Below are 24,617 nucleotides of genomic sequence, written 5' to 3' on the forward strand. Positions count from 1 at the left end.
GTGTGCACCACATTCTCTTGCATAAATTGGATCACAGCCCATCTCCCTCCCATTCACAACCTCTTGACAGCCTGGTACTGTAATATCATGTAGTAATCAGTGCTATGTGCTCTAAAAATACATAAGAAGAGACAGTCCGTGCCCTGAAGAGTTTACAATCTAAAATGTCAAAAACGTATTTGGGGGGTTTATTATTTATTTTTTTCATTTAACTCTCACTGCTTTTTCTCTACCTAATTGTTTTTATCTATGTAATCTTTGCCTTTACTATCTTTGTTCATTTTTTGACAACCCCACCTTTTATTAAGATGTCTAGACAGGATAAATTGACCCTTATTTATTTTGCCGCTCTTCCACTCCCCCTTCCCCCTCCCCCAAACCTTTAGTTAGCTCCTTAACCTTCCTCACAGTAGTTATCTCCAGTGCTCATTTGCAAAAGGCTAGTGCTGAGAGTTGTTCCTGGTGAACTGCAGGCTGTCAGCAGTCTTGTTCTGCAAAGTGTGATCCATCTGCTCTCTGCTGCCTCTGCCTTCCCTTGTTGTAGGCCATCCCCGGATGTGGAATCTCTTGTCCAGCGTTGTCTAGAGTCTCAGGGTATGTCTACACTATGAAATTAGGTTGATTTTATAGAAGTCAATTTTTTAGAATTGGATTTTATACGGTCTATTGGGTATGTCCACACTAAGCGCATTAAGTCGGCGGAGTGCATCCTCACTACCGCAGCTAGCATTGACTTACAGAGCGGTGCACTGTGGGTAGCTATCCCACAGTTCACGCAGTCTCTGCTGCCCATTAGAATTCTGGGTTAAGCTCCCAATGCCTGATGGGGCAAAAACTGTGTCACAGGTGGTTTTGGGTACGTGTCGTCAGCCCCCTCCTGCCTCCCCGCCCTTCTGTGAAAGCAACAGCAGACAATCGTTTCACGCCTTTTTTCTGGGATCCCATCCGCCGGACCCGCTCAGCCCGCTGCCTGCCTGGATGATTGGAACCCCAGGCAGGCAGCGGGCTGAGCGGGACCGGCGGATGGAGCCCCAGACTGGCAGCGGACTGAGTGGCTCAGCCCGCTGCTGGTCTGGGGCTCCATCTGCTGGCTCCTGCCAGCCGCGGTCCCACTCAGCTGGCAGACCTCAGTGAGGTTGATCAGGAGTGCTTGGACAGACTTGGCTATCCTCCTCTTAGAGTACCGAATGGGAGTGACTCCAAGTCATTCTCTTCTTTAAGTTTCATCTCATGGAGATTCAGTCCTACGTGGAATATCATGCGAGCTGGAGGCTTCTGCCTCAGGCCTCTCCTCCAGCCGGCATTACCGCGCGGTCGCACCTACCCGAGCCTGCCCCTTGCTCCCATGGGTCATGAAGCCTGGACAGTAGTATAGTAAAGAGCAGTTCAACTTGTGGAATGACGAAGGATTGCACTTTATGGGCCACGTTAAGATTATTTCAGAGTCCTAGATAGCATTTAGTCCCTATAAAAGGCTTCATGAAAATTTCCCCCCACCCCTAACAAAAATGTTAATTTATCAGAGCAGCTGAAAGGGTAAGGAACCTGGGACTATAACTTAGAGAGAGCTTCCGTATTATTTAACTCATAATTGATATAATTCAAAGTAAAATTTCACAGCATGGTCTGTTCTAAGACTAAAAATGCAGGTCGGGAGTCAGAAAAAGGAACAGTGACCTGTTTCCGCCCAGTTTCGAACTGGGGACGTTTTGCGTGTTAGGTAAACGTGATAATCACTACACTATGGGGCTTTCACATGTTAGGTGACCGTGATAACCATTACACTACGGGGCTTCTCTTCTTTTGCCACAGACTTTGCCGAATGCACAGGAATGTTTTCTCTAGAAGCTACCTAATGCAATGTCTATATCTATGGCCTTCTTGCTCACAAAGCGGTCATGCCCCCGCCCAAGGCTGACACAGTGCGGAGTGCATGTGACACAGCGACCTGGCTCAGGCAGGATCGCTAGTGAGACATGATACTTTTGCTGTTAAGCAAACACAGCAGTTCTTTCCTGTCCTCTGCCACTGAATGCCTCAATGCATTATGCTGTGCCCTATCAGTGCAGGAGGACTGCATGAGCTCGGAAAACATGTCATCGCAAGTGCGTTTTTTTCGCCTTCTAAGCTGCGATAACCTCAGGGACGGAGATGATAGGGGGAGCATAGAAACATTCTGGGGGGACTGCATGGTCACCTGTGCTGCTGAGTGCTGCTAAGTTTGCCACGCTGGCCAAACAGGAAATGAAATTCAAAAGTTCCCGGGGCTTTTCCTGTATACCCAGCTAGTGCATCTGAGTTCAAAGTGCTGTTCAGAGCAGTCACAATGGAGCACTCTGGGATAGCTCCTGGAGGCCAATGCCATTGAATTGCATCCACACTACCCCAAATTCGACCCAGCGATGTCGATTTCAGCGCTAATCCCCTCATCGGGGAGGAGTACAGACATCGATTTTAAGAGCCCTTTAAGTCAACAAAAATGGTTTCGTTGTGTGGACGGGTGCAGGGTTAAATCGATCTAACGCTACTAAATTCGACCTAAACTCATAGTGTAGACCAGGGCTCACAGCCCCGCGGCATGCAAGGCTTGGCAGGGGCTGCAGCCAGAACTGCGAGCCTCAGCCCTGGGGCTGCAGCTGGAGCTGCGTACGTCAGCCCCGCAGTGTCCTGGGCTTGGCAGGGGCTGCAGCTGGGGCCGTGTGCCCCTGCCCAACGGCTGCACTGGAGGCCACATGCTCCCTGTGGCTGCGCACCCCACTTTGGCCACTGGACCTGGTGCTGTGCTCAGCTTGACAGTCCCCAACCCCATGTGACTCCATTCCTCTCCCCTACCTAGCCCTGCCACCGCCCACCCCCCCAGTTATTTTTAGTAAAGAACCGGACAGGTCACGGGCTCCGTGAATTTTTGTTTATTGACCGTGACCTGTTTGTGACTTTTACTAAAAATAACTGTGATAGAATCTTAGCCTTAGTTATAAGCAATGCACTATTGGTTAGGGTTACCATATCTAATAAATAAAAAAAGAGGACCCTTCACGGGCCCTGGCCCCGCCCATTTCCCCATCCCTAGCCCTGCCCCAACTCCGCCCCTTCCCGCCCTAACTCCGCCCCCTCCTCCCTCCCACTCCCAGCCACGGGGAAAGGGCTGACCCAGCGCTACCGGCTTCACGGTTTGCCAGGCAGCCCCCAGACCCTGCGCCCCCATCCGGCGCTTCCCCAGCGCAGCTGGAGCCCGGGAGAGGAAGTGCCCAGCCGGGGGCGCAGGGTCTGGAGGCTGCCCGGCAAACCGTGAAGCCGGTAGCGCTCGGGCTTTGGGCAGCCCCTATGCTTCCGGACCCTGCGCCCCCAGCCAGGCACTTCCCCTCCCGAGCTCCGGCAGCGCAGGGTCTGGAGGCATGGGGGCTGCCCGAAGTCGGTAGCGCTCGGGCAGCCCGGCTCCCGGAGCAGAGCAGCTGGAGCTGGGGAAGGGAAGTGCCTGGCCGGCAGCTCGGGGTCCAGAGGCAGGGGGGGCTGCCCAAAGCCAGTAGCGCTGGCTCAGGCAGCTCGGCTCTTAAAGTCTGAGAGGGGAGGAGCGAAGCAGAGCAGCAGCGGGAGGGGAAGTGCCCGGCCGGCATTTTCCCGGACATATTTGGCTTTTCGGCAGTTCCCCCCGGACGGGGGTTTGATTGCCGAAAAGCAGGACATGTCTGGGAAAAACCGGACGTATGGTAACCCTACTATTGGTGATATCTGTGGTTCATAAATGTCAAAAAGAGAGTCTAGACTCTTTACAACCTATTCTCTCCTTTCTTTTGCCTCGTTAACTGCCTCGATGTTTCTCACTCTGTTGGTGGCTGCCATCACTACCTCTTATGTTCCAGTTGTGAAGTTACAAAAAGTACTTCCTGTGAGCCAATGTTATGGACAAGGAACAGGGTAGTGGGAAGAACCCAGGAGGGAGTCAGGACATAAGCCAAGGGCGGGTGGGCCTTGGTTACATTGCATTCTCATTAAATACATGTTTATTTTGCACTTTTTGTCTGGGCTTTAAAGGAGAAACTGGGAATTCACCATAGAAGAGGGAAGCTGAAGAAGAACCTGGGTTTTGCATTATGGTGATGGAATATATTTTTTGACTTTGTGTTATTTTGGAAACATTTATGTTAATAAATTAGCCCACAGTAAGGACATAATTGAACTGAGCTGCAAAGATGGAGTATGAGGAACCTAACGAAGGGGAAACAGGATGGGATGATTGTGGGGTCACCTTGAGCCATGAGAGGGTGCTCCAGGAAGGCCTGCTCTGTTACACTGCCAGAGAGAGAGGGATTATCACATGTAAGTTCCCGCCGCCTGCAGGCAACTCTTGCTGTGCACAGGGAGAAGGAGATGCAGTGGGGCCAAGCTGCAGCTACACTGAATTGTGTGTGGTTTCAGGGATTGTACAAGTGCTTGTAAAAGCTCTGGTTTAATCTTAGCCCAGTTCCAACTGGCTGTGCCTAGCAATAAGAACATCACAGCACCCTGTCCAGACTAGGGTTACCATACGTCCATTTTTTCCCGGACATGTCCGGCTTTTTGGTAATCAAACCCCCGTCCGGGGGGAATTACCAAAAAGCCGAACATGTCCAGGAAAAATACTGGCCGGGCACTTCCCCTACCAGGCTCCAGCTGCTCTGCTCCTCCCCTGACTGTTCGGCTCTGTTTAAGAGCCGAGCTGCCCGAGCACTCCGGCTTCGGGCAGCCCCCTTGCCTCCGGACCCCGAGCCACCGGCCGGGCACTTCCCCTCCCGGGCTCCAGCTGCTCTGCTTCAGCGGCGCAGAGTCCAGAGGCAAGGGGGCTGCCCGAAGCCGGAGAGTCAGGGGAGGAGCCGAAGAGTCAGGGGAGGAGCACAGCAGCCGGAGCCCAGGAGGGGAAGTGCCCGGCCGGGGCGCAGGGTCCGGAGGCATAGGGGCTGCCTGAAGCCCGAGCGCTACCAGCTTCACGGTTTGCCGGGCAGCCTCCAGACCCTGCGCCCCCAGCTGGGCGCTTCCCCTCCCGGGCTCCAGCTGTGCTGGGGAAGCGCCGGCCGGGGGCACAGGGTCTGGAGGCTGCCCGGCAAACCGTGAAGCCGGTAACGCTCGGGCAGCCCTTTTCGCGTGGCTGGGAGGGAGGAGGGGGAGTGAGGGTGGGGACTTTGGTGAAGGGGCGGGGAATGGACGGAGTTGGGGCAGGGAAGGGGCGGAGTTGGGGCAGGGCTGGGGGTGGGAAAGGGGCGGGGCCAGGGCCTGTGGAGTGTCCTCTTTTTTATTTTTTTAAATATGGTAACCCTAGTCCAGACTCTTCCTCTGGGAAGTTCAGCTTTTTTAAACCTCCAATACCAGAAAGGGAAGTTTTACAGCAGCTGCAGTCTACCTTTATCCCCACCTGGCTGTCCAGGCACAGCCTGAAGTTTGAAGAGTTGGTATTGTGAGGGAGCATGGATCCTCATTTCCTTCCTAACCTCCTACGATAGACAGGGGAGAGCCACTCCCTTATCCATCCACCTGCGCAACAGTTAGGAGAAACTGCCAGCAGTTAGGAGTTTTGGATGCAGTGATCATATTTGCATACACACATTGCATATTTAGGCATCCAGCTGTATGACTGGCACACACAAATCGATGCCTGTTTTATATATGCATGCATGATAATTATATATGGAAAATATAAAACAACTTTTTGAAAATTTGAGCCTTAATATTTGGTCTGAGCAGATGCTATGCAAAGATTTTTACTGCATCTCAATGCAGCATCCCTGCTCTTCCAACCCAGTCCTGGGGCCTATCTGACACTACCAATTCTGTAGTGGGTTTGGAACGTGGTCAGATGTCCACAAGAGGTTGGCTGCTCTTTTTAACTACACATGTCTGGAAGTTTTAGCATCTCCTGTTTCAATAAATGAGTGCTTAACGTATTTGCAGCAGCAAACTACACACCAGAAGATGCGACTGGTATTGTGAGATGGTGCTTTAGCTGGGTGATAAGCAGCCAGGGGATGACAGCCCCATCTGTCCCTGATATTAAAGCTATACATTACTGTCTGTGATGTTTGGGGAGGGGATGATTATTTTTGTAATTAACAGGATGTTCTTTCTATCTGTTTCTTCTTGTCTCTCTCTTTTAGTCCACAACAGTAATCATCCCTTTTTATTCCCAGCACAGTGATTTGTAAGTCATCTTAGCAAATGGCTGAAAATAGCCTCTGGCAGTGAATAATAATGACCAATATACTCTCTATTAGTATTATTATTATTATTTTTCCTCTGTAGAGTTCAGCTGGCTTGGGCAAGCTGAGCTGTGTGCTCTCCTTGCTCATGTCCCCCTCAGAGCAGCATTTGGTTTGCTGCTTAATGCTGCTCTCCTAATGCAGCCTCACGTGGATCCATAAACGACACAATGAGGACTTGAATATTCCCAGCCTTTTTCAGGCTCAGTCACCCGTGCTTTAGTACAGAAGTCGCTGCCTGCAGGTGAGCAGGCTGCAGCTGGTCTCCTCTGAACCCAGCAGCTTTTGCTTCTGTTTTTATTTTAATTTCAATTTAAAGCAAGGGAAGCAGGAAAGGAAGAGAAGGGGGGAAAGACATATCATGTGTTCTAGCACAGGCAGTCGCAGCAGCAGCAGCAAGTCATTAAGTCAGACTGCACCATTTTATTCTCACCCTGCATAGAGGTGATGCTGGAAACTGGAAGGAGCTGTCCACCCTTTTCTCCACTTGATGGTTACACGGAGGTGGCTTCTTCCTGGCTCTAGTCAGAAGAGACAGTCTGTCTGGAGGAGTCCCAAAACACCTTCCTAATTTGGTGATGTGTGTTTAAAGGATGGATTTTTTTCAGCTGATCTGAAGCTTGTCTTCACTGATGACCACAGCAAATGTGAAGTGGTTTCAGGCTGGTATTAGGAGTTCACCTGACTGCTATCTACATGTGTGCGTATGTGTAGCTGTGTGTTTGGCTTTGATTTAGAACATGTTTATGTTGTGCTGACTTACGAGTGCTGCAGAGGCTGTAGCAGAGCTGTGACCTATCACAAGATGCTGAAGGAGGAAGAGTGGATTATACTGTGAATTTTGGCTCACCGGCAGGGTCACTGCGAAACCCCTCCACGAATTGTCTGGATATCCGTCTGGTGGATATTGATGCCTTGGAGCTGGTGTTTCCCTTTCCAAAATGGCTCATGCTGCTGCATCTATTAAAAAAGTTCGGGAGGCCGAACTCGATGAGAGGGAGAGAAATCTCGAGAAGGAGAGGAAAAAGCAGCGGAAAATCCCTAGGGAGCGGGTAGATCGGAAACGCAAGGTATGAGGAAAAATTCCCACCCACACCTTTCCCTCTCTGTGGAGGGCATGGACACAGATGTCTGCAGCAGCACTTGTAATACTCTCTCCTTCGCCTTTCTCGGTATCCTATTTCCCATTTGCCTCCTTCCCCATCATTTCTGCACCTGCATAGCCTGCACCTAGGCTAGCTGCAATGAGATGAAAGTGCTACCAGACATGGCAGCCCATAGCCACATAGATACATGCAAGTAAAGATGGCCAGGGGCACTAATATTGCCTTCCTTCCTCAATCCCCCAAAGATCTGGAGCTCTGTTTCATCATTCAGGGACCAGGTGTTTCATGTCTCCAGCTGATCTGAAGCAGTTGTCAGGGAGGGGGCGGGTGTTGATTTTGTGCTTTGCAGTATTAAGGTGCATTTTGTGCTTTGTGATATCCCTTCCCCCCTTTTCCTTCCTATTTTCAATCCAGGCCTCTTAAATTATTAGCATACAGCATTTTCATCAAAGCTGGATGCTACATCCAGACTCTGTTCCAGTGCTGGATCCATAGGCTGGGTTGTTATTCAGTCAGGCATCAGTAACTAATACTGGTTCAAGCTGTAATTCAGTATATTTACACTGTATACTGCAAGTGTATTTTTTTTAGCTTTGGTTTAAAACACAAGTCTGCAGTCTGTCGTTTTCTCTTCTGCTGCTGATGAACTGTGGGAAATAGCTTTTGGAAGGTTTCTATCAATTCATAATTAGATACTGTTATTCTTAAAAACTGTATTAGAAATGAGGAGCTAGTCTTAATTGATTGCATCCCCCTCCCCCCCAAACCAGCAACCCAGAATAAAAGATACAGGTACACGATTTATTTGCCAGATCATTGTATAGTTTACAACAAAGATGCAACATTTTACCAGTGTGAGAAAAAATAGCAAGAATTGAGATTTATGTACCTTAACAAGCTGTTGTTAAAGATGCCTTTAGGACTAAATTGCACTGAGAATGCACCTGCTGTCAGTCTTTTCTTGACCATTATTCTTTTCCTGCCATATCAGAAATCTCTAGCTTATTGTTGTGTGCATTTTAACACATTTCTGACATTACCTTTTGATCCATTCCTAAATAAATTGCTTACTGCATAGTACACAAGATGGATAATTTTCTCCCTTTCTTTTTGTATTGCATTTCATGTATATTCTCTTGAGACCCACAGGTTTGTCAATAAAAGGCAAAAAAATAGGATCTTGCAGTACTACATTTTAATTTACAGCTCCTTTTAGCAACGCTTTGGAGTTCCAAACCCATCTATTCCAGTGGCCTAGCTGAGAACTTTGGAATTCATCTTATTTCCATATCATTAAGTTGTGGGATGATTTTTTTCCGACTGCCTGCATTAAAATCAATAAATCAAATGACTAGGCTGCTTGATATCTTATGGGAGCACTGATATGTTCTCTCTAGATTTTAAAAGGCTTTGTTTAAAGAGTTCATTAAGTTGCATTAGAATTCCTTTTTATCAGAGCAGGAATGTCATTTCTAATACACGTAGTGTTTGGATGCCTTGAACAGAGCCGCTTGGGGCAGACTGTGATTATTTTACTAATCCCCTAAATGGGACACTACAGCATAAGGTATTTTTTATGATTACATTTTTGATTGTGGAAATTCCTGAAAAATAGCATTCTTTCTCTGCTGGGAGGGGGTGTTTGTCCTTGTTGGAGGGCCTATACAGGTATACCCATTGCTCACACGCATTCATGCACGTACATGGCCAGAACATCAGTCATTTTCACTGATTTGCCTTTCAAAAAGCTTCCCAGGTCTGTACATTTGTTGGTTTCAAACATGATTACTATGACCTTAATTAAAGCTGGACAGAATTAAAGCTGACCTTCCTTTCCCAGAGTGCTGCATAACCCTGATTGGAACCAGGCAGACTCAGGGCTGTCCGTGTGTTTATAACATGGTAATAGAGTTGCTTGATCAGATTTTCATATCTCAGAAGCAGCAGTAGGTCTTTGCTTGGGAACTATGGGAAATACCAAGCTGCTGTTTGCTTTTGTTCCGTGTTAATATTCAGCCACTGACCTCACTTCTGTCGCCCTTCTACTGCAGCTGCACACTTGCTGTTACATAAATAGCTGCTTAGGATGCACAACAAACTTGTGTTCAAATGGAGTGGGTGTGGCTTAGATTAACAAATATCTTTTTCTTGTTCTTTTTGTGTGAGATACATAATAGCAGAAGCATGATGTGCTATGCTGTGTGTATATGATGTATGGTATATAATAGATATGTATGCATTTAAATTGATGAAGGAATACAAATCCCTCTACTGCAAAGTGATGAGCATATCCTGCCATGTGATGAGCCCCCTCAGTTCCCTTCATTGGGAGATGAAAGCCATCAGCATATTGCAGGTCAGGCCAATAATGGCTACAAATAAACGAGTGGTGCTTGATTACTCTCTAGCATCTGGTGCTCTAGTAAGGCGGGGGATACTGTTCTAGCTTCACTATCGATTTAAATTCCATTTTGTCGGGTTGGCTGGATTTTGAGTACAACGGGGGTCCATTTTGTTTGTGGAATCAGTAGTGGGAGTGAGAATATGATGATAATGAGGTGTTGGAAACTCTCTCTCAAATATCTCCTTTAAAGATCTGTTGTATACTGTGTATGTGGGCAGTGCTCCGTTGGCCCAGAAGGGAATTTCTCTTACTTTCTCACTGGCCCTGAAGCTTCCTGATTTTGCCAGAGGAGCAGGATAAGGTTGACTAATTTAGCCCTCCCCTGCTACCAGGACATGGGGTCTTTACTACTTTACTGTACTTCCCCTATCTTCCAGACTACTTCAAGGTATGTGTTGTTTGCTGCTTTACTCTGTCCATAGTCTTTTAATTTTTGGTGGGGGCGGGGAGGAAGGGAGGTGTGTTGCATCCTGCTCCTCCTCTTCTCCTGAAGAGTGGTAGTGCCTGCTACTGCTTATAAGTTTCCGTAGTAGCAGCTGTGTAAAATGATATCAGTCCTCTGTTTCACCAGTGTTTACAGGGCTCTGAATAGCAGCGGTGAAACCAACCAGAATCTTCTTAATTTCACTTTTGCTGTAGCTTGACATAGATGTGAACAATAACAGAGGCTCTGGAACTATCTGCCTGCAGAGTCAGGAAGATGATATTGCATCAGTGTTCACACTTCCTGTAGTTCTTGTTTGAAGGCTTTCTTCACAATCATTGAGCTAGAATGTTAATTTTGAAGGAACTGAAGCTTTTAATTCTTTAGAAATTGATGGGTTAGGCCCCATCTCCACTCACTGGAAGAAACCTCCCATTTACCACTCTCAAACAGGTGAAAAGATTCCCCCCCCACCCCCCCCAAATCTACTTTTGTGCATTCTGCTTATCAGTTCTGGGCCTGATTCTCCTCTCAGTTGTACTAATTTTACCCTGGTTTAGCTGCAATGACGCTCAGATTTACTCTTGCTTTACAGTAATGTAACTGAGAGAATCAGATTTCTCAGGGTCCGTCTGTATATAAAAAGAGTAGATAAGTAGAGCCCAATTCTGCTCTCCTTGTAGTCATATGGAAACTTTTCAGTTTTATATATACAGTGCTTATGTATAATATAATCACAGATATTGGTATATGCAAATACAGTATAAAATATACATAGGCAAACATGAAAAAGACAACACACAATAGAGTACATGGTTATATTGGCTACCTAAATGTCTCAGGTGCATTAAAAGCTCAAAGCCATAACAGGTAATATCTGTTATTGGACCAACTTCTCTTGGTGAGAGAGACAAGCTTTTGACACAGCTACAATGTCTAAATCCTATTTTCAGAGGTGTCTTAGGCCCTTAACATCCTAAGTCCCATTCACTTTCAATAAGACTTAGGGCTAGTCTACACTGGCAACGCTAAAGCGCTTTAACATGGCTTGTATAGTCACAGCTCAGCGCTGGGAGAGAGCTCTCCCAGTGCTCTAAAAATCCCATCTCCATGAGAGGCGTAGCTACCAGTGCTGGAAGCATGGCTCCCAGCGCTGGTACACTGTCTACACTGGTGCTTGACAACGCTGAAAATTGCTGCGCTCAGGGGGGTTTTTTTTCACACCCCTGAGCAAGAAAGTTGCAGCACTGTAAATTGCCAGTGTAGACAAGCCCTTAGGCACTTTTGAAAATTTTACCACAGGTCCTTATTTTGAAGTGTTTACAGTATTGTGCCTTTCATCCAAAGTTCTCAAAGAATCTGCAATCATTAAGGCTGTGTCTATACTGCTTTACCATTTGGACTACAAGGGTGTGAATAGCAGTGTGCACCAAAGTCCTGTACTGCATCTCCACTGTCTGGGCACTGCGGGCGTGAACTAAAAGGTTCCCAGTTTGCATTAATGTAGTTCTGTTTGAAAAGGATTACAGTCATGTGAACTAGGAACCTTTTAGTTTGCACCCGCAGTGTCCATCCTGGTAGGGTGACCAGATGTCCCGATTTTATAGGGACAGTCCCGATCTGTGGGTCTTTTTCTTATATAGGCTTCTATTACCCCCCACCCCCATCCTGGTTTTTCACACTTGCTGTCTGGTCACCCTACATCCTGGAGAGTTACAGTACAGCACTTTGTACTAACTGCTGCTCACACTCCTATAGTTTGAATTGCAAAGCAGTATGTGTAGACAAGCCCTAAGCCTCACGGTGCTTTTGCAAGATAGGTGAATATGATCCCCATTTTATAGAAGGCAATCTGCCCCTGGCATTAACCACTACACAATACTCAGCCATCTGTCTCATTCACATTCCCCTGTCCATGTATAATACATTTGAAAGCATTCAGAACGTCCTGCTTTCTCACATTCCAAGCAGTTCTATTTTTCCGTAGGTGTTGTCTGAAGCAGATTTCCTTATGCCACACCGTTGGAGGGGGGAAAAAACACTTTATACTGTACAAATATAATAGTTGATCTGATTAAAAAAATATACCTCCAAAAGGCCACCTATAATGGTTCTGCTGACCTGCATGACTTTGACAACCTATCCTAACATCTTCTAAGGCAGCTGGAACATCCACCTCTTTTCAGTCAAAGAAAGGGAAATGAAACAGAAGTATCTCAATGGTCCTGTCTGCTACCACCTTCAATACCCTAAGGCATTCTACTGCTGCTAGCCAATACACACAGAAGGACAAAGACAGAGGTAGAATCAAAGTTCTGCTGCTGTCAGCTAACTTCAGAAGATGTGTGCGTGCAGCAGAATTTAGCACCAGGTAAGTAGTCATATAGTCCCCCTGAATATTTGCTGAAGACAGTAGCCTTGAATTTCCTAGCATTCGCTGCTTTCCCTCAGTATCAAGGAGTAAAGAACATGCTTTCCCTTCATTAAACTCCTGGCATGGTGCAATTTTCTAAACTGCAGAGAGAAATCGTGTTTCATGAAAAGCATGTGACCAGAGGGTTTGGAAGGTAATGCACTTATCGAACGCTATGCTTAGAAAATCATGGTTCTTCTTCGAGAGATGGTCCCTATTGAATTCTACTGAGGGTTATGTGCATGCTTCTGGAGCCAGAGCTTTTCAAAGTAGTAGTGTCTGTTGGTCCTTGCATGTGCCTTTGCATTGCCTTGTGGTTTCGCCTGTGACAAACTTTTTATTCGTGTATGTAATTGGGATTTTACTGGTTTTGTAGTTTTAGTGTTTGTAGTAATTTGTGTAGGGTTAAAGATTTTGCAACGCCACTTTGGTGGTTTTTCGCCAATCTACTATTCCCTCCCGCCACACCTGTGTCTGTGTCTGGATTATGCCGAAGAAGCTGGGATTCAAGGTCTGCCCTGCCTGCCCTTGATAGGTTTTTGAGGTTTAGGAACTCGCTGGGCCAGGAAAATGGTCACTCGTTATGTGATGTATAGGCTTCATCCTGGGAATGGTCAGGAAATAGCTCAGTCTCTCTGGAAAGGGCCTGCATTGCCTGACTTTACTGTAAGGGTGTGCATGGCAGTGGATAGTGCCCAATTAATGAATTCCCCAGCATTCTAGGAAAGGGAAGAGAGATTCAGAATGAGATGGCAGCCTGGGGGAGAAATATACTTCAGGGAGAGATCTGGGGGTAGGTAGGGCTTTCCTCCTTGTTCCTCAGGGTCTTGGCTCATGTAAGACAAGATGCTATTGCCTCTCACGCAGTGTGGTAAGCTGCCTCGTTGATTTGTTTCGGACTTGTGTTTAGCTCTGAAAAGAGAAGTGACTTTTCATCATTTTCAGCAAAACACAGTTCCCATATGTCTGAACCTTTCTCAGGCACCAGGGTCCTCGTTGGACTAACCCTGTTTGGGCTGGTCTGTTGTGGCATTTACTATGTGTTTTTTTCCCTCCAGATCAGTGACTGTATCTTCTGTGTGTCAATGTTCAGTTGATGACCACAACAAACTTCCTTTCTATTCCATAGGTTTCCAAGGGGTTCAACTGCTTTGTCAGGAGGAAAAAGCTTTTGGTGTTTAATACCTGATAAAAAAATAGTAATATATTTTTATTTAGATGGCACCATGCTTTAAGGCCTTTGAGCTCATAACTGTTTATTATATACTACTTGTTATTGACTTAATATCTGCAATGTATATGGCATATTACTGCCATATAGGAGGGCAACAAAATTAGGCAGACCAAACATAAACAGCTAAGTTTCAGGTAAGAGAAAGGGAGGAGACAGTGTCAGACAGGAAATCTAAGTTGAAGAACTAAGTGAAAAACATAACACTGCCATCAGCATCATCCTGGAAAAGGAAACAAGGCCCAATACAGTATAGAAATGGCATAAAACCAGGTCGGGAGAATGAGATTGACCTTTTCTGTTCCCCTCAAACTATATAAAATAAAAAACAATAAAGTATTGGGCTTTGTCTGAGAGGATTCTGTGTGTATATAATAGACAATTAAGGAACACACAGTGGCTATCCGTGCTTAAATGTATAATAAAGTCAAGTAGTAGTATTGCTTTATACTAGTTTTTTTTTCCATGAGAATTTCATGTTGTCTTTAACAGTTAAACTAGGAATAATACACACAACATCAAGAAATAATAAAAGCCAAGGAATGTAGTTAAGGCTGATGATTACTAATTCCCTTGACTATGAAGGAAAAGGAAGCAATTTCCACTTCCATTTGGAATTTCCTGGCCTTTTTATTACCTTTTTATTGGTGTATAGTCCAACCATAGCAGTATTTATATGCAGTTTTAAAATTTAATTTCCTTGGCTATTTTTTAAAGATAAGTTTTATTCTATTGTGACAGGAACATAAATATATGTAGACAGTTTTTTTCCCCCAAGATACATATCTATCCAAGTGAACTACTGGTCTCTTGGATAAATATGCATTTATACATCTTTTAAAATTAAATTACTACATATTCAGGCTCCTTCAGGAAGTTTTGTGGCAGTGTGAAAGTTTGCAATAGACTGGACACTCTATTCACTAATGATATCAGGGCCCTGCTATTGAACCCAGGCCTGCCAGGTTCTTAGGCGAAAACCATAGCCGCTATGCCAGGGCAATGCACTGAACTGGAGCGCCTGACCAACAGCCTTAGAGCTAAAGGCCTACATGCCCACAGCAGCCATGTCCCAGCCCCTGATTGGAGGGACAGGCAGCACTGTCATTGGTACTTGAACTATATAAAGACCCCAGCAGGAAGAGGAAGCTGTCTGAGCAACAGGCCAGTACTGCTGGTTGCTCCTCAGATGGCTATGCCTTCCTTTTGGGGCCGCTTATGACCCTCCCTTGTTGCCTTGCTGCCTCGTCTGACCTTGCCTCCCCAGCTCACTGACCCAGCCCATTGGATTGGATATTTTGGCTATTGAAACCTTGTTAGAACTCTGACCACTGCCCTGGACTGCCTCTGATATGGACAGACCTGCCTGCTACCCGCGCACATGAAAGTACTGCTCTAGATTGCCTCCTAGCCTGCTTCGGTCACCAGTTATTACAAATGTCTAGATTGTACCTTTGCCTTACTTCCAGAAATGGTTCTAGAGCCAGGCGAGTAGGGTGATAGCCCTGGGCATAAACTTCCAAGGGGTGGTAAACAGCTGTGCAGCTCAGCTTCCCCCCCCCTCCATTCTTGATTGACTATCTTTTTTTGGGGGGGGGGTGTTCTCTGCTAGCGTGCTTATTTGGCTGAGTATGGGAGTGAGGCCTCACACCACATCTTTTCTTGGCTGAGTAAGACATACTTGGGCTTAGGGGCCAGGTAAGGTGTGGAGTACAACCTCTGCTCTCTGATACTTTGTTCGATAATGGGTGGTGGGGAAGAGCCAGAAGTAGCCATATCCTTGCTCCCCCCCCCTTCCTACTACTGTGGGAAGGCATGGAGGAGAAGTAAGCTGTACCCTTTTACAAGGGTTGCAATGACTCCCCCCACACTATTCTCAAAGCAAGAGGGGAGCAAGGGAGGAATTGTGCCTCGGGGGGTGTCTGAGTCATGAAGTCTCCCAGAGATTCTGGTGCTGCTCAAGCACCACTCCTTTCTTATAGTTGGACCTAAAGTCATAATCTAGCCGTTAAGGTGTAAAATGGCACAAATATCTAGAACCGGCTCTATATTTCATGATTTTACTGCAGCGGCACTCAGGCTCATGGCTTCATTGTGCTGGGCACTGTACAGAGGAAAAACTGTCCTTCCCCTGAGGAGTTGACTCTATAGTTTTTTGCAATGATGATATCCAGTTGAATAATATGCCTTCAAATTTTGTTGCAGGATTGTTCCATAGTGTTAATTGCTTCCATAGAGAAATATTAGCCAGGAAAGAGTTGACTAATGGAGTCCAAATTTTCCACTCGAATTAATTTCTTTTCAGTAAAGGGAACTTTTGCTATAATGTTACTTTATAAAAAAGAGCCATCAAAAGAGGGAAAACAGGCAATGCATTTCTTGCACCTGGTCTCCCAATCCATTCAGGGGCCTCTTTGCAATAGTTTTACAAATATGGATTCCACTTCAGTAACTACAAGGTGGTCAAGAATTGAAGAGAGGAAATTTTAAACCTATACAAGAGGCATTCCTTGTAACCTTTTTTGTTTTGTTTTTAAACTGCCTTAGCAGAAGTCTTGTAGTGGTAGCATTGTAAGCCAGATTCTACATTGCCAGAGAGAAGCATCATTGGAAGAAGGTTTATTTCATGCAATTTTTCATCAGACATTTTGAAACCATATTAGGAATGAAGTTTCTCCACCTCATAGCTAACCAATCAAATAGGAAATAATGTTCTGCAGTGTTAACTGAATAATATGAATCCATATAGTTGTTAATGTTCTATGGACCTTGAGAGATCACAAGGTCCTGGTATACATCTGCCAATAAAGAGGGCTTCCAGAGCTCAGAATCTATCAATTGTGTGTTTGAACACAACATGTAGGAAAGCCATTTTGTTCATAAAAGCGGTGATTTGGAGTCTGAAAAATGTGATTGTTTTTTAATACATATTTTAAGTTGATAGCACCCTTCACTAAGTAAATACTTGAACGTGTCTTCTCTATTCCTCAGTGAACACAGGTGTATTGAAAACAGTACTATTTGTATACAAAGTGAGGAGTTGTCCAATAGCTAAATTGTTTACTGTGTCTTTTTAAAACAGTCTGGCAATATTTTATTACTATTGCACGTTGGAACAAAACCATTTTAGTGTAAATGCAATAATTGAATGTGTTGTTCTGCGTAGCTTATGTCAATGAGATCTACACGGTCATCCCCACCAGCCTCCGGTCATATTCCAATACCCAAATGCAAGTTTAGATACGAATGTCCATTAGTGCACACAAAATGACACTAAAAATAGCTTAGAGAATAGGACTGCACTGGGGATAAATCTGCTATCAATAATTAAGTGTTCTACTTTCTAACGTAATTGAAACCTTTCACCTTGAAATATATTTCTTTACTCCTTTCTAATGATCATTTAGGACTTGTTTCTAAATAGACACCTCAACTTGCAGTCTTTGCTTAGGGAAATTTCTGTGACATCATTGGGAGTTGTCTGTGATGGGATTGGAAGATCATCCCCGTAAATTTCTTACCACTGACTTCATGAATTAAGTGATTTTGTTTTTCTTTTTTTTATTGATTGTGAAGATATTTTACTCTACCTTACTTTTTTCTCCTATCTAACAGCTAACATTCTCTAATTCCTGAAATAATTTTTTAATATTTAATCAGATATTCTGCCTTTGTTATATGCTCGTGGCCAACCACATCCAGACTGATTTTTTAAAGTTAGTTTTTTACAATTTTATTTTAACACCACTCTAGAGCTAAATGATTTAAAGTCAATTACTTACTTGACCCATTTAGCCTCTTTGCTCACAAATTATCTGAGCAGCTTACAATTTATTAAATAATTTGTTGCTTGAAGCTATTTTCAATAATTCTTGGTCTGTACATGGTTCATGAGGAGTTCTCTTTTGGGCTATTGTCATTCTAAATTCAATCTGTGTTGATTAGTTTTGTTGAATATGTGATATGACTGGATAAATGTAACTCATGCAGTCTGGTGTCTTATGAGGATATGTACCATTTACAAGTTCAAATATCCCTTTCTGAAAATATATTTTAATATGCATTTATAGGCTTAGGGCCTAACCCAACTCTCATTGTCGTCAACAGAAAGACTGAACTTCCGTGGGAGCTGGATAGGGGCCCTCTGTGAACATTCCTGTCAGTAAACTCATTCACTAGACTATTTACAAAATGGAATCAGACATCGATAAAGCCAATTATTTTTTTGTTTGAGTAAATATTTGCATATGCCTTTCTGAGTTGCTTGTCCATCTCTGTACTATCCAAAAAGAGTGGAAACTAAACCCTACAAACGTGGAAGGCCAAATTTTGCTTCACTTACTAAATCCAATCAGATTGTGCATGTGCTAAGGAGAACAAAATTTGCCAATGTGTGTCCAATATAGAAATGGAGATCACACAGATATAAGTGGAAAGGAACAAGAATAACAACTAGACACTTCCTTTGTGACATAATATACAAGTTGTCTATGCGCTTCTATTTCAGAGATTGAGAAATCAAGAAATAGAACTATGAAGATGAGATGATACAGTTAAGGTCAGGAGTCAGGACACACTACTGATATGGGACCAGCTTCTGAGCTTAGTTATATTGTGGCAAATTCACAGAAGTAAATGAATTTATTATGAATTTACAGTGGTGTACCTGAGCTAAGTATTGTTGCTGATACAAGGAATGTTTCCCTGTCAGATGATGTAAGTGTTATAAAATATGTTTGTTTGCAGTGTTGTTGTAGCCGTATTGGTCCCAGTGAGTTTATTCATGAGTGTAGTGATTGTCTGGTTTCACCCCATAGTTGACTATGCTCTCCAATGAAAAATGATAAAAGACAAAAACTTTTCACAGAATGTTCACTCCACATCTGATCTTTCAGTCCTCATCTTCAAAGGAAACTTGGATAACACCTTCAAAAACTTGAGCCTGGGAGCTTAAATTCATAACTTTGCTATACACTAAAAATCATTTTCTTATGACATTGGATTTATGGCTTATCACAACAATCTGTAACTCACTGACTCCCCCCCCCCTTTTTTTTTTTTATTTGTCCTGTGACTTGAATGGTGTCAACAGGCCACTTCACCTTGAATGGTCCCATAGCATATGTATTAACTATTTTTGCTAAACAATTTGTTCAACCTTGTATTTAGCTATGACACTCTTAAGTACTTTTCCCAGACCAGAAGAAGAACTCTGTGTAGCTCGAAAGCTTGTCTCTTTCACCTACAGAAGCTGGTCCGATAAAAGATGTTACCTCACCCACCTTGTCTCTCTTATAAAATATTAGCGTATGTAGTATAATATATAGTGCAAACCCTTACTCACCTGAGAGGTCCCATTTCACTTGAATTAGGCCTGCGTGCATGAGTAACTGTTCACAGATCCTTAGTAGCAATAGTTATATGGATTTTCCAGCAAGGTATGCTCATCCTTAATGGCGAGGTTAAGGGATGGAAAAATGCAGGGAGACATAATTTTGCATATTATAAATTTATAAATAGTTTCACTGTAACAAAAATGTGCCACACTCTGCTGTACACACCAGTATTTAAGTTCCTGTATGGTGAGTAGCTCAGAGTGCATTTAGGAAGAACCAATAAAGGTTAAACCACTGAAATAGCATTGAGGGACCATAATGACAACCCCCCCTGTGCTATCCTAGATTTAGTAATGCAGGCTTAGTGTTAATTATTTACTGTTTCTTGCTCATGCTATGCCAGGATGTCTAATAAAGACATGTCACTGTTTGAAACCACTGAAGCTGACAATGTAATAGAAAACTTGAATGGATAAAAGGGCAGTTAACCCTGCTGCTCTTTTCAAGCCAAGGTTTAAACAGGCATGGATCGGCTTTGTTCAGCATGCTTGCTAGGGTTTTCTGTGGCCACTGAAGCAGTGGAGCTGAGGTTGAGGTGGGGGGAGATGGGGAGAGTGAAGAGAAGGGTCAGAAAGAAATTGCACTATGTTGATATTACTGCAATCAACTTGCATCAAAGAGAGTAACTGCAAGTTACCTAACACCTGAGCCTACTGTTCCGATGAGCTGATTGAGAATATGGTTTGCTCAATAAGCATTTTCCATCTGCTACTGAAGAATGTGGGAGTAGCACGGTTAGAAACAAGATACTGAACTTGATAGACCAGTGGTCTGCCCCAGTGTGAGAGTTGTACACTGCAGTAAACTAAAAGGAATTGTGATTAGCATGTAAAATTATGTTGATGTTTAAGCTCTGGCAGAAGGAAAAATATCCCACTTTCAAATGATGTCTATGTAAATTTCTGTTTATATGTTGCTGCTTAAAATGTGGTTTGATACATTTTGGACATTTGTATGCAGAGGGGACATAGTGTGGTATGAGAAATTTAAAGGTGCTTTTATTTAGATTGGTAGTGACATTATTAGCAACCAATGCTGCAGGAGCATCAATAATGCAAGTAAATTCAAAGAACTGATTTGAGCTTGAGCACTTCGAAATAATTGATATGCCAGGCTGTTGAGAACAGTGCAGATGCTCTGGTTTTAATGGTTGTGGTAGTCAGGGTCCAGACACCCCAAGGGGAAAACCGGGGCATCTGAACCCCAATGAATAAACAGTTGAAACAACTGGTTGTATACAATATTTTTGTGTATAAATATGCATCAGGTAAAGGCTTCTATGACAGCTTGTAAGGTTCTGAACTTAATGGTCATTAGGAGATATGTTTACAGGTTATGGTTGTGAATGTATGCATGTATATATGTGTAGAACATTGTAATTGTAACTAGGAAGCTACTACTGCATCAACTAATAGCAGTGTGGGAAAGCAATCAGGCAAGGAGTGGCAGCTCCCAGGTTAGTTGTGTACATAAACTAACGCCAAGCACCTAGCATTGTACAACCCAGGGAAAGAAAATGGTGGACCATTAAAGTTAATGGAAAGACTTTGAAATTGAAAAGAAAACCCTGGTTTTGGAAAACTAAGGAAGGAGGATAGGTCCATCAATGGCTATTAGCCAAGATAGTCAAGGAGGCAACCCCACCTTCTGGGTGTCCCTAGCCTCTAACTGCCATAAGCTAGGAGTGGACAACAGGGGATGGATCACTCGATAATTGCCTGTTCTGTTAATACCTTCTGAAGCATGTGGCACTGGCCACTGCCAGAGACAGGATACTGGGCTAAATGGACCATTGGTCTGAACTAGTGTGGCTGTTCTTAAGGAGTTTCCCCTGCTCTGTGTAACCATGAATTACTATAGTCTTGAGAGAAGGGGGTGGAGGGGAATGCCCACAAACCATGTTAAAAGGGAAGAAGGTGAAGTGAAGACCAGAATCTAAGCAGGATGCTGTCTGTGAAACACTGGATCCCCTCTGGGGCAGAGGGCACTCTGGAAAACTATTAAGAGATAATAGTTGTTTGCAGTGATGTTGCAACTGTGTTGGTCCTGGGATTTTAGAGAGATAAAGTGGGGGAGGTAATATTTTTTATTGGGAGAACTTTAGTTGGTGAGAGATCCAAACTTTCGAGCTTACACAGAGCTCTTCATCAGCTCTTTGTAAGCTTGAAAGCTTGCCTCTTTCACCAATAGAAGTTGGTCCACTAAGATATTATCTCACTCACATTGTCTCTCTCTGAGGCCTGGTCTACACTGGGGGGAGGGAAGGGGAGGCGTGTCAATCTAAGTTACCCAACTTCAGCTATGTGAATAATGTAGCTGAAGTTGATGTACTTAGATCTACTTACCACTGTCTTCACTGCGTTAGGTCAACTGCTGATGCTCCCCCGTCGATTTCACCTATGCTTCTCACTCGGGTGGAGTACCGGAGTCGACGGGAGAGCTCTTGGTGGTCAATTTATTGTGTCTTCACTAGATGTGATAAATCGACCCATGATGGATTGACTGCTTCGGAGGTAAGTGTAGACATGTACTAAGAGGCAATAGCTAACTTGTTAGAGAAGGGAATTTAGCTTATACAGAAGTGTAAAGCCTGAGGTTGTCTCTTTGTTTAGTTTCTGTGTAACTTGTGTGTTTTGCTTTTCCTTGCTATTTCATCTTTTAATCTATAATTTTTCTATTAAATAGCCTGTTTATTTTTGCTCCAAGGAGGGCTTTGTTGTGCAAACTGTGTGGATTGTGTGTGTCAAAGTGAACTGTTAATTGGGGGCAGGTTTCACTCCTTCAGGAGTGATGAACCAGATGGGAAAAGTCTGAGTGTCAGGTAGTTAAGAACTCGGGGGACAGATTTGGGGAGATTTGGGACCAGAAGGGCTATTGCAGCCACCTTGCAAGGAGTAACTAGGCTAGAAGAAGCCTAGGTGAAACATTATGCTTGTAGGGTGGCTGCTGGTATCAGAGCTCTGAGCCATAGCATTAAGGCACCCACAGTTATCAGGCAAGAGGTGATCCCCAAAACCTCACAATGGTTACAGAAACATTTGTAAATGGGTTGTTTGAGACTAAAAGTGAATTATATTTGCAAAACAATCAGGTTACCCAATGTTTTCACTAGCAATGGCATATGGTATGTAAATGACTTAGAGTTTTGCCTGAAAATTTGTGCAGGCTCCATAGCAACTAGATGAAATGAAAGATACAGCCTCATTATAACTACAGTCATCTCTCTTGAAAAGCCAGCATTTGCCAGCTGTTATCACACCATGGCACCTATTCTAAGTATACTAAAGCACTCCAGATACCTTAGTGTGGTAACTCTTGGTAAATGATTACTTTAAATGGTGATCACATGCCAGAATTGTTTTTAAGAATACAAAAAGGAATAAAAAACATTCAAAGACTTACCTTTGATTGTCACAGATGGCAAGCCATGGAAACAGTCTGTAGCATGGTCCAAAAGGTGCAGAAACCCGTTCATACATTTCTTTCCTTGTAGTAATTTCCTACCTAGCTCTTTTTGCCTGAGAGACACTAATAAAGTCTAGTCGAGGTAGGACTTACTCCTCTAAAATGGTACCTGGTGGTAGCCCTGTTCAGCTGTGAAAACTCAAGAAAGAATCCTCAAACAAATGGAGTCTGAAACACTTTATTCCAATGCACAGAACTGACCAATACATGGTAGCAATAGAGAATAGCTTCAAAGAATCCTCATCCATAACTGTCTTTCCAGAATTAATTTTGAAACCTGAACCGTTACCGTAATCTGTCTGGGAATCAGTTAGTGCCTGTCTCCCCCTAGTGGAGGATTACATATTTTATTACTGTCCAGCCGTGCTGGTGGATGTCATTTAATTTGGCTGCAACGTCATTCACTTGAAATATCTGGGAGTACCTGGCAACAAATGGTACAGTGCAGGTTACCATCCTTTCCTTAATCATTTCACATAAACTCTACCCTCCCTTTCCTTGCCTCATCCCAGTAAAGAGGGCCTCATTGTGGCTACATGGGGTATAAATACCTCTTCTGGTCAGCACCAAGGGCAGTGCAGTGACCCTTCCTGTCCATACCTATAAACTTCCCCCCTTTTTCCTGTTGCATGGCAGTCCTTAAAGGGCAATGCCCCTGTTCCTCAGCTAGCGGGACAAAATCCCTTCCATGAAGGGTACAGTTGGGCAAATTCTACTTTTTTTTGCCAATTTTTGTACATGAAAGTTTTCCAAAATGTAGCATCTCTCTGTAGGGAAAAAACAGTTGAACATCTGAGGATCTACTCTACCAAAACAAAAAAACTATCTGCCATATTCTCACAGCTGGTATCAACTGGTGTAATTCCATTGATTTCTGTAGAGTTACACCAGTTTACACCAGCAGAAGGTCTGTCCCAGTAAGTTTTGTTTTTAACCATTGGTGCAGAGCTCTAGAGAAGAATTTAATGCTTGTTCTTGGCAGTGTATATGTGGAATAACTGCATTGAAATGGAAGAGAAAAGCTTTGAGGCAATAAGAGAAGCAATGTATTGCTTGTACTTGAATTTGTACATAGTAAGAAGGGCAAATTAGCCTCTATTATCTATTTAGGTTTAATTTAACCATATTTGTAAGTTATTTGTGGTGTACTGAGCAATAAAATGTTCTTTTTGTTCTAGCAATACTTGATATTTTCAGCAATGAGCCCTGGTACAGTCTAAATCATTGGTGTGATCTAGTAATCATCATCAATCCAGAATATAGGAAGTGGTCATTGATCACTCACTTTAAACAGTCTCTGACTAAACTAATTGTAATATGCAAACATGATGCTACAAGATCAAAACAGTTGAGAAGCAATTTTATTTTTAGAATTGATCTTGGAGAGAAGGACATTTAAGATTATAGCAAGAAAAATTAGCTATTTAAACAACTGTCAAGGTAGGACACACTTAATTAGATAAATAGAAACATAAGGGTGAAATGCTGTCCCCATGGGAGTTTTGCCAGTGATTTAAAAAGGGCCAGGATTTAATCCAGAGTGACTAAAAAGCTATAGATAATTAACCTCAAGTTTTGTAAGAACTTCACACTATAATAACACTTTGCACTTTACATCTTCAAACTGCTTTACAATATTAGCTTATGCCTCATAACACCTCTATGCAGTAGATAGGTAAGTATTATTAACTCCACTTTATGGAAAAACTTGCCCAAGGCTGCAAAAGGGAATCGGTGTGAGAAACTGATCACTTGAATTACTGCATGCAGTTTTATTGGAACTATACTGCTACACAGGAGTAATAATAGCATAACAAGTTTTATGGTGAGAAATACGAGACAATAAATACAACTTTAGGGCCAGGTCCGGCAAAACTTTTTTCAGGCAAAACCTTATTCAGGCAACCTTATACAAATAGTGCCTCTGAAGTCATTGGTACTGGCATGAGTA

At 43.6% G+C, this 24,617-nt stretch overlaps 1 protein-coding gene across 15 annotated transcripts in view; it reads left to right on the forward strand.

The window, feature by feature from the left end:
- ANK2 (ankyrin 2) overlaps nt 1-24,617 on the forward strand; it is a 583,802-nt gene that overhangs the window by 302,376 nt on the left and 256,809 nt on the right. Inside the window, exon 1 of one of the 15 annotated variants that reach the window (XM_054029221.1) lies at nt 6,881-7,297. The exons of the other annotated variants lie outside the window; for them this stretch is intronic. Coding sequence (XP_053885196.1) covers nt 7,169-7,297 — 129 coding nt within the window. The 5' untranslated portion in view covers nt 6,881-7,168. Of the gene's footprint in view, nt 1-6,880; nt 7,298-24,617 lie in introns of those variants that run through there. 15 annotated transcript variants of the gene reach the window in all.

Source organism: Malaclemys terrapin, chromosome 5 (assembly GCF_027887155.1).
Source record: "Malaclemys terrapin pileata isolate rMalTer1 chromosome 5, rMalTer1.hap1, whole genome shotgun sequence".
Lineage (NCBI taxonomy): Eukaryota > Metazoa > Chordata > Testudines > Emydidae > Malaclemys > Malaclemys terrapin.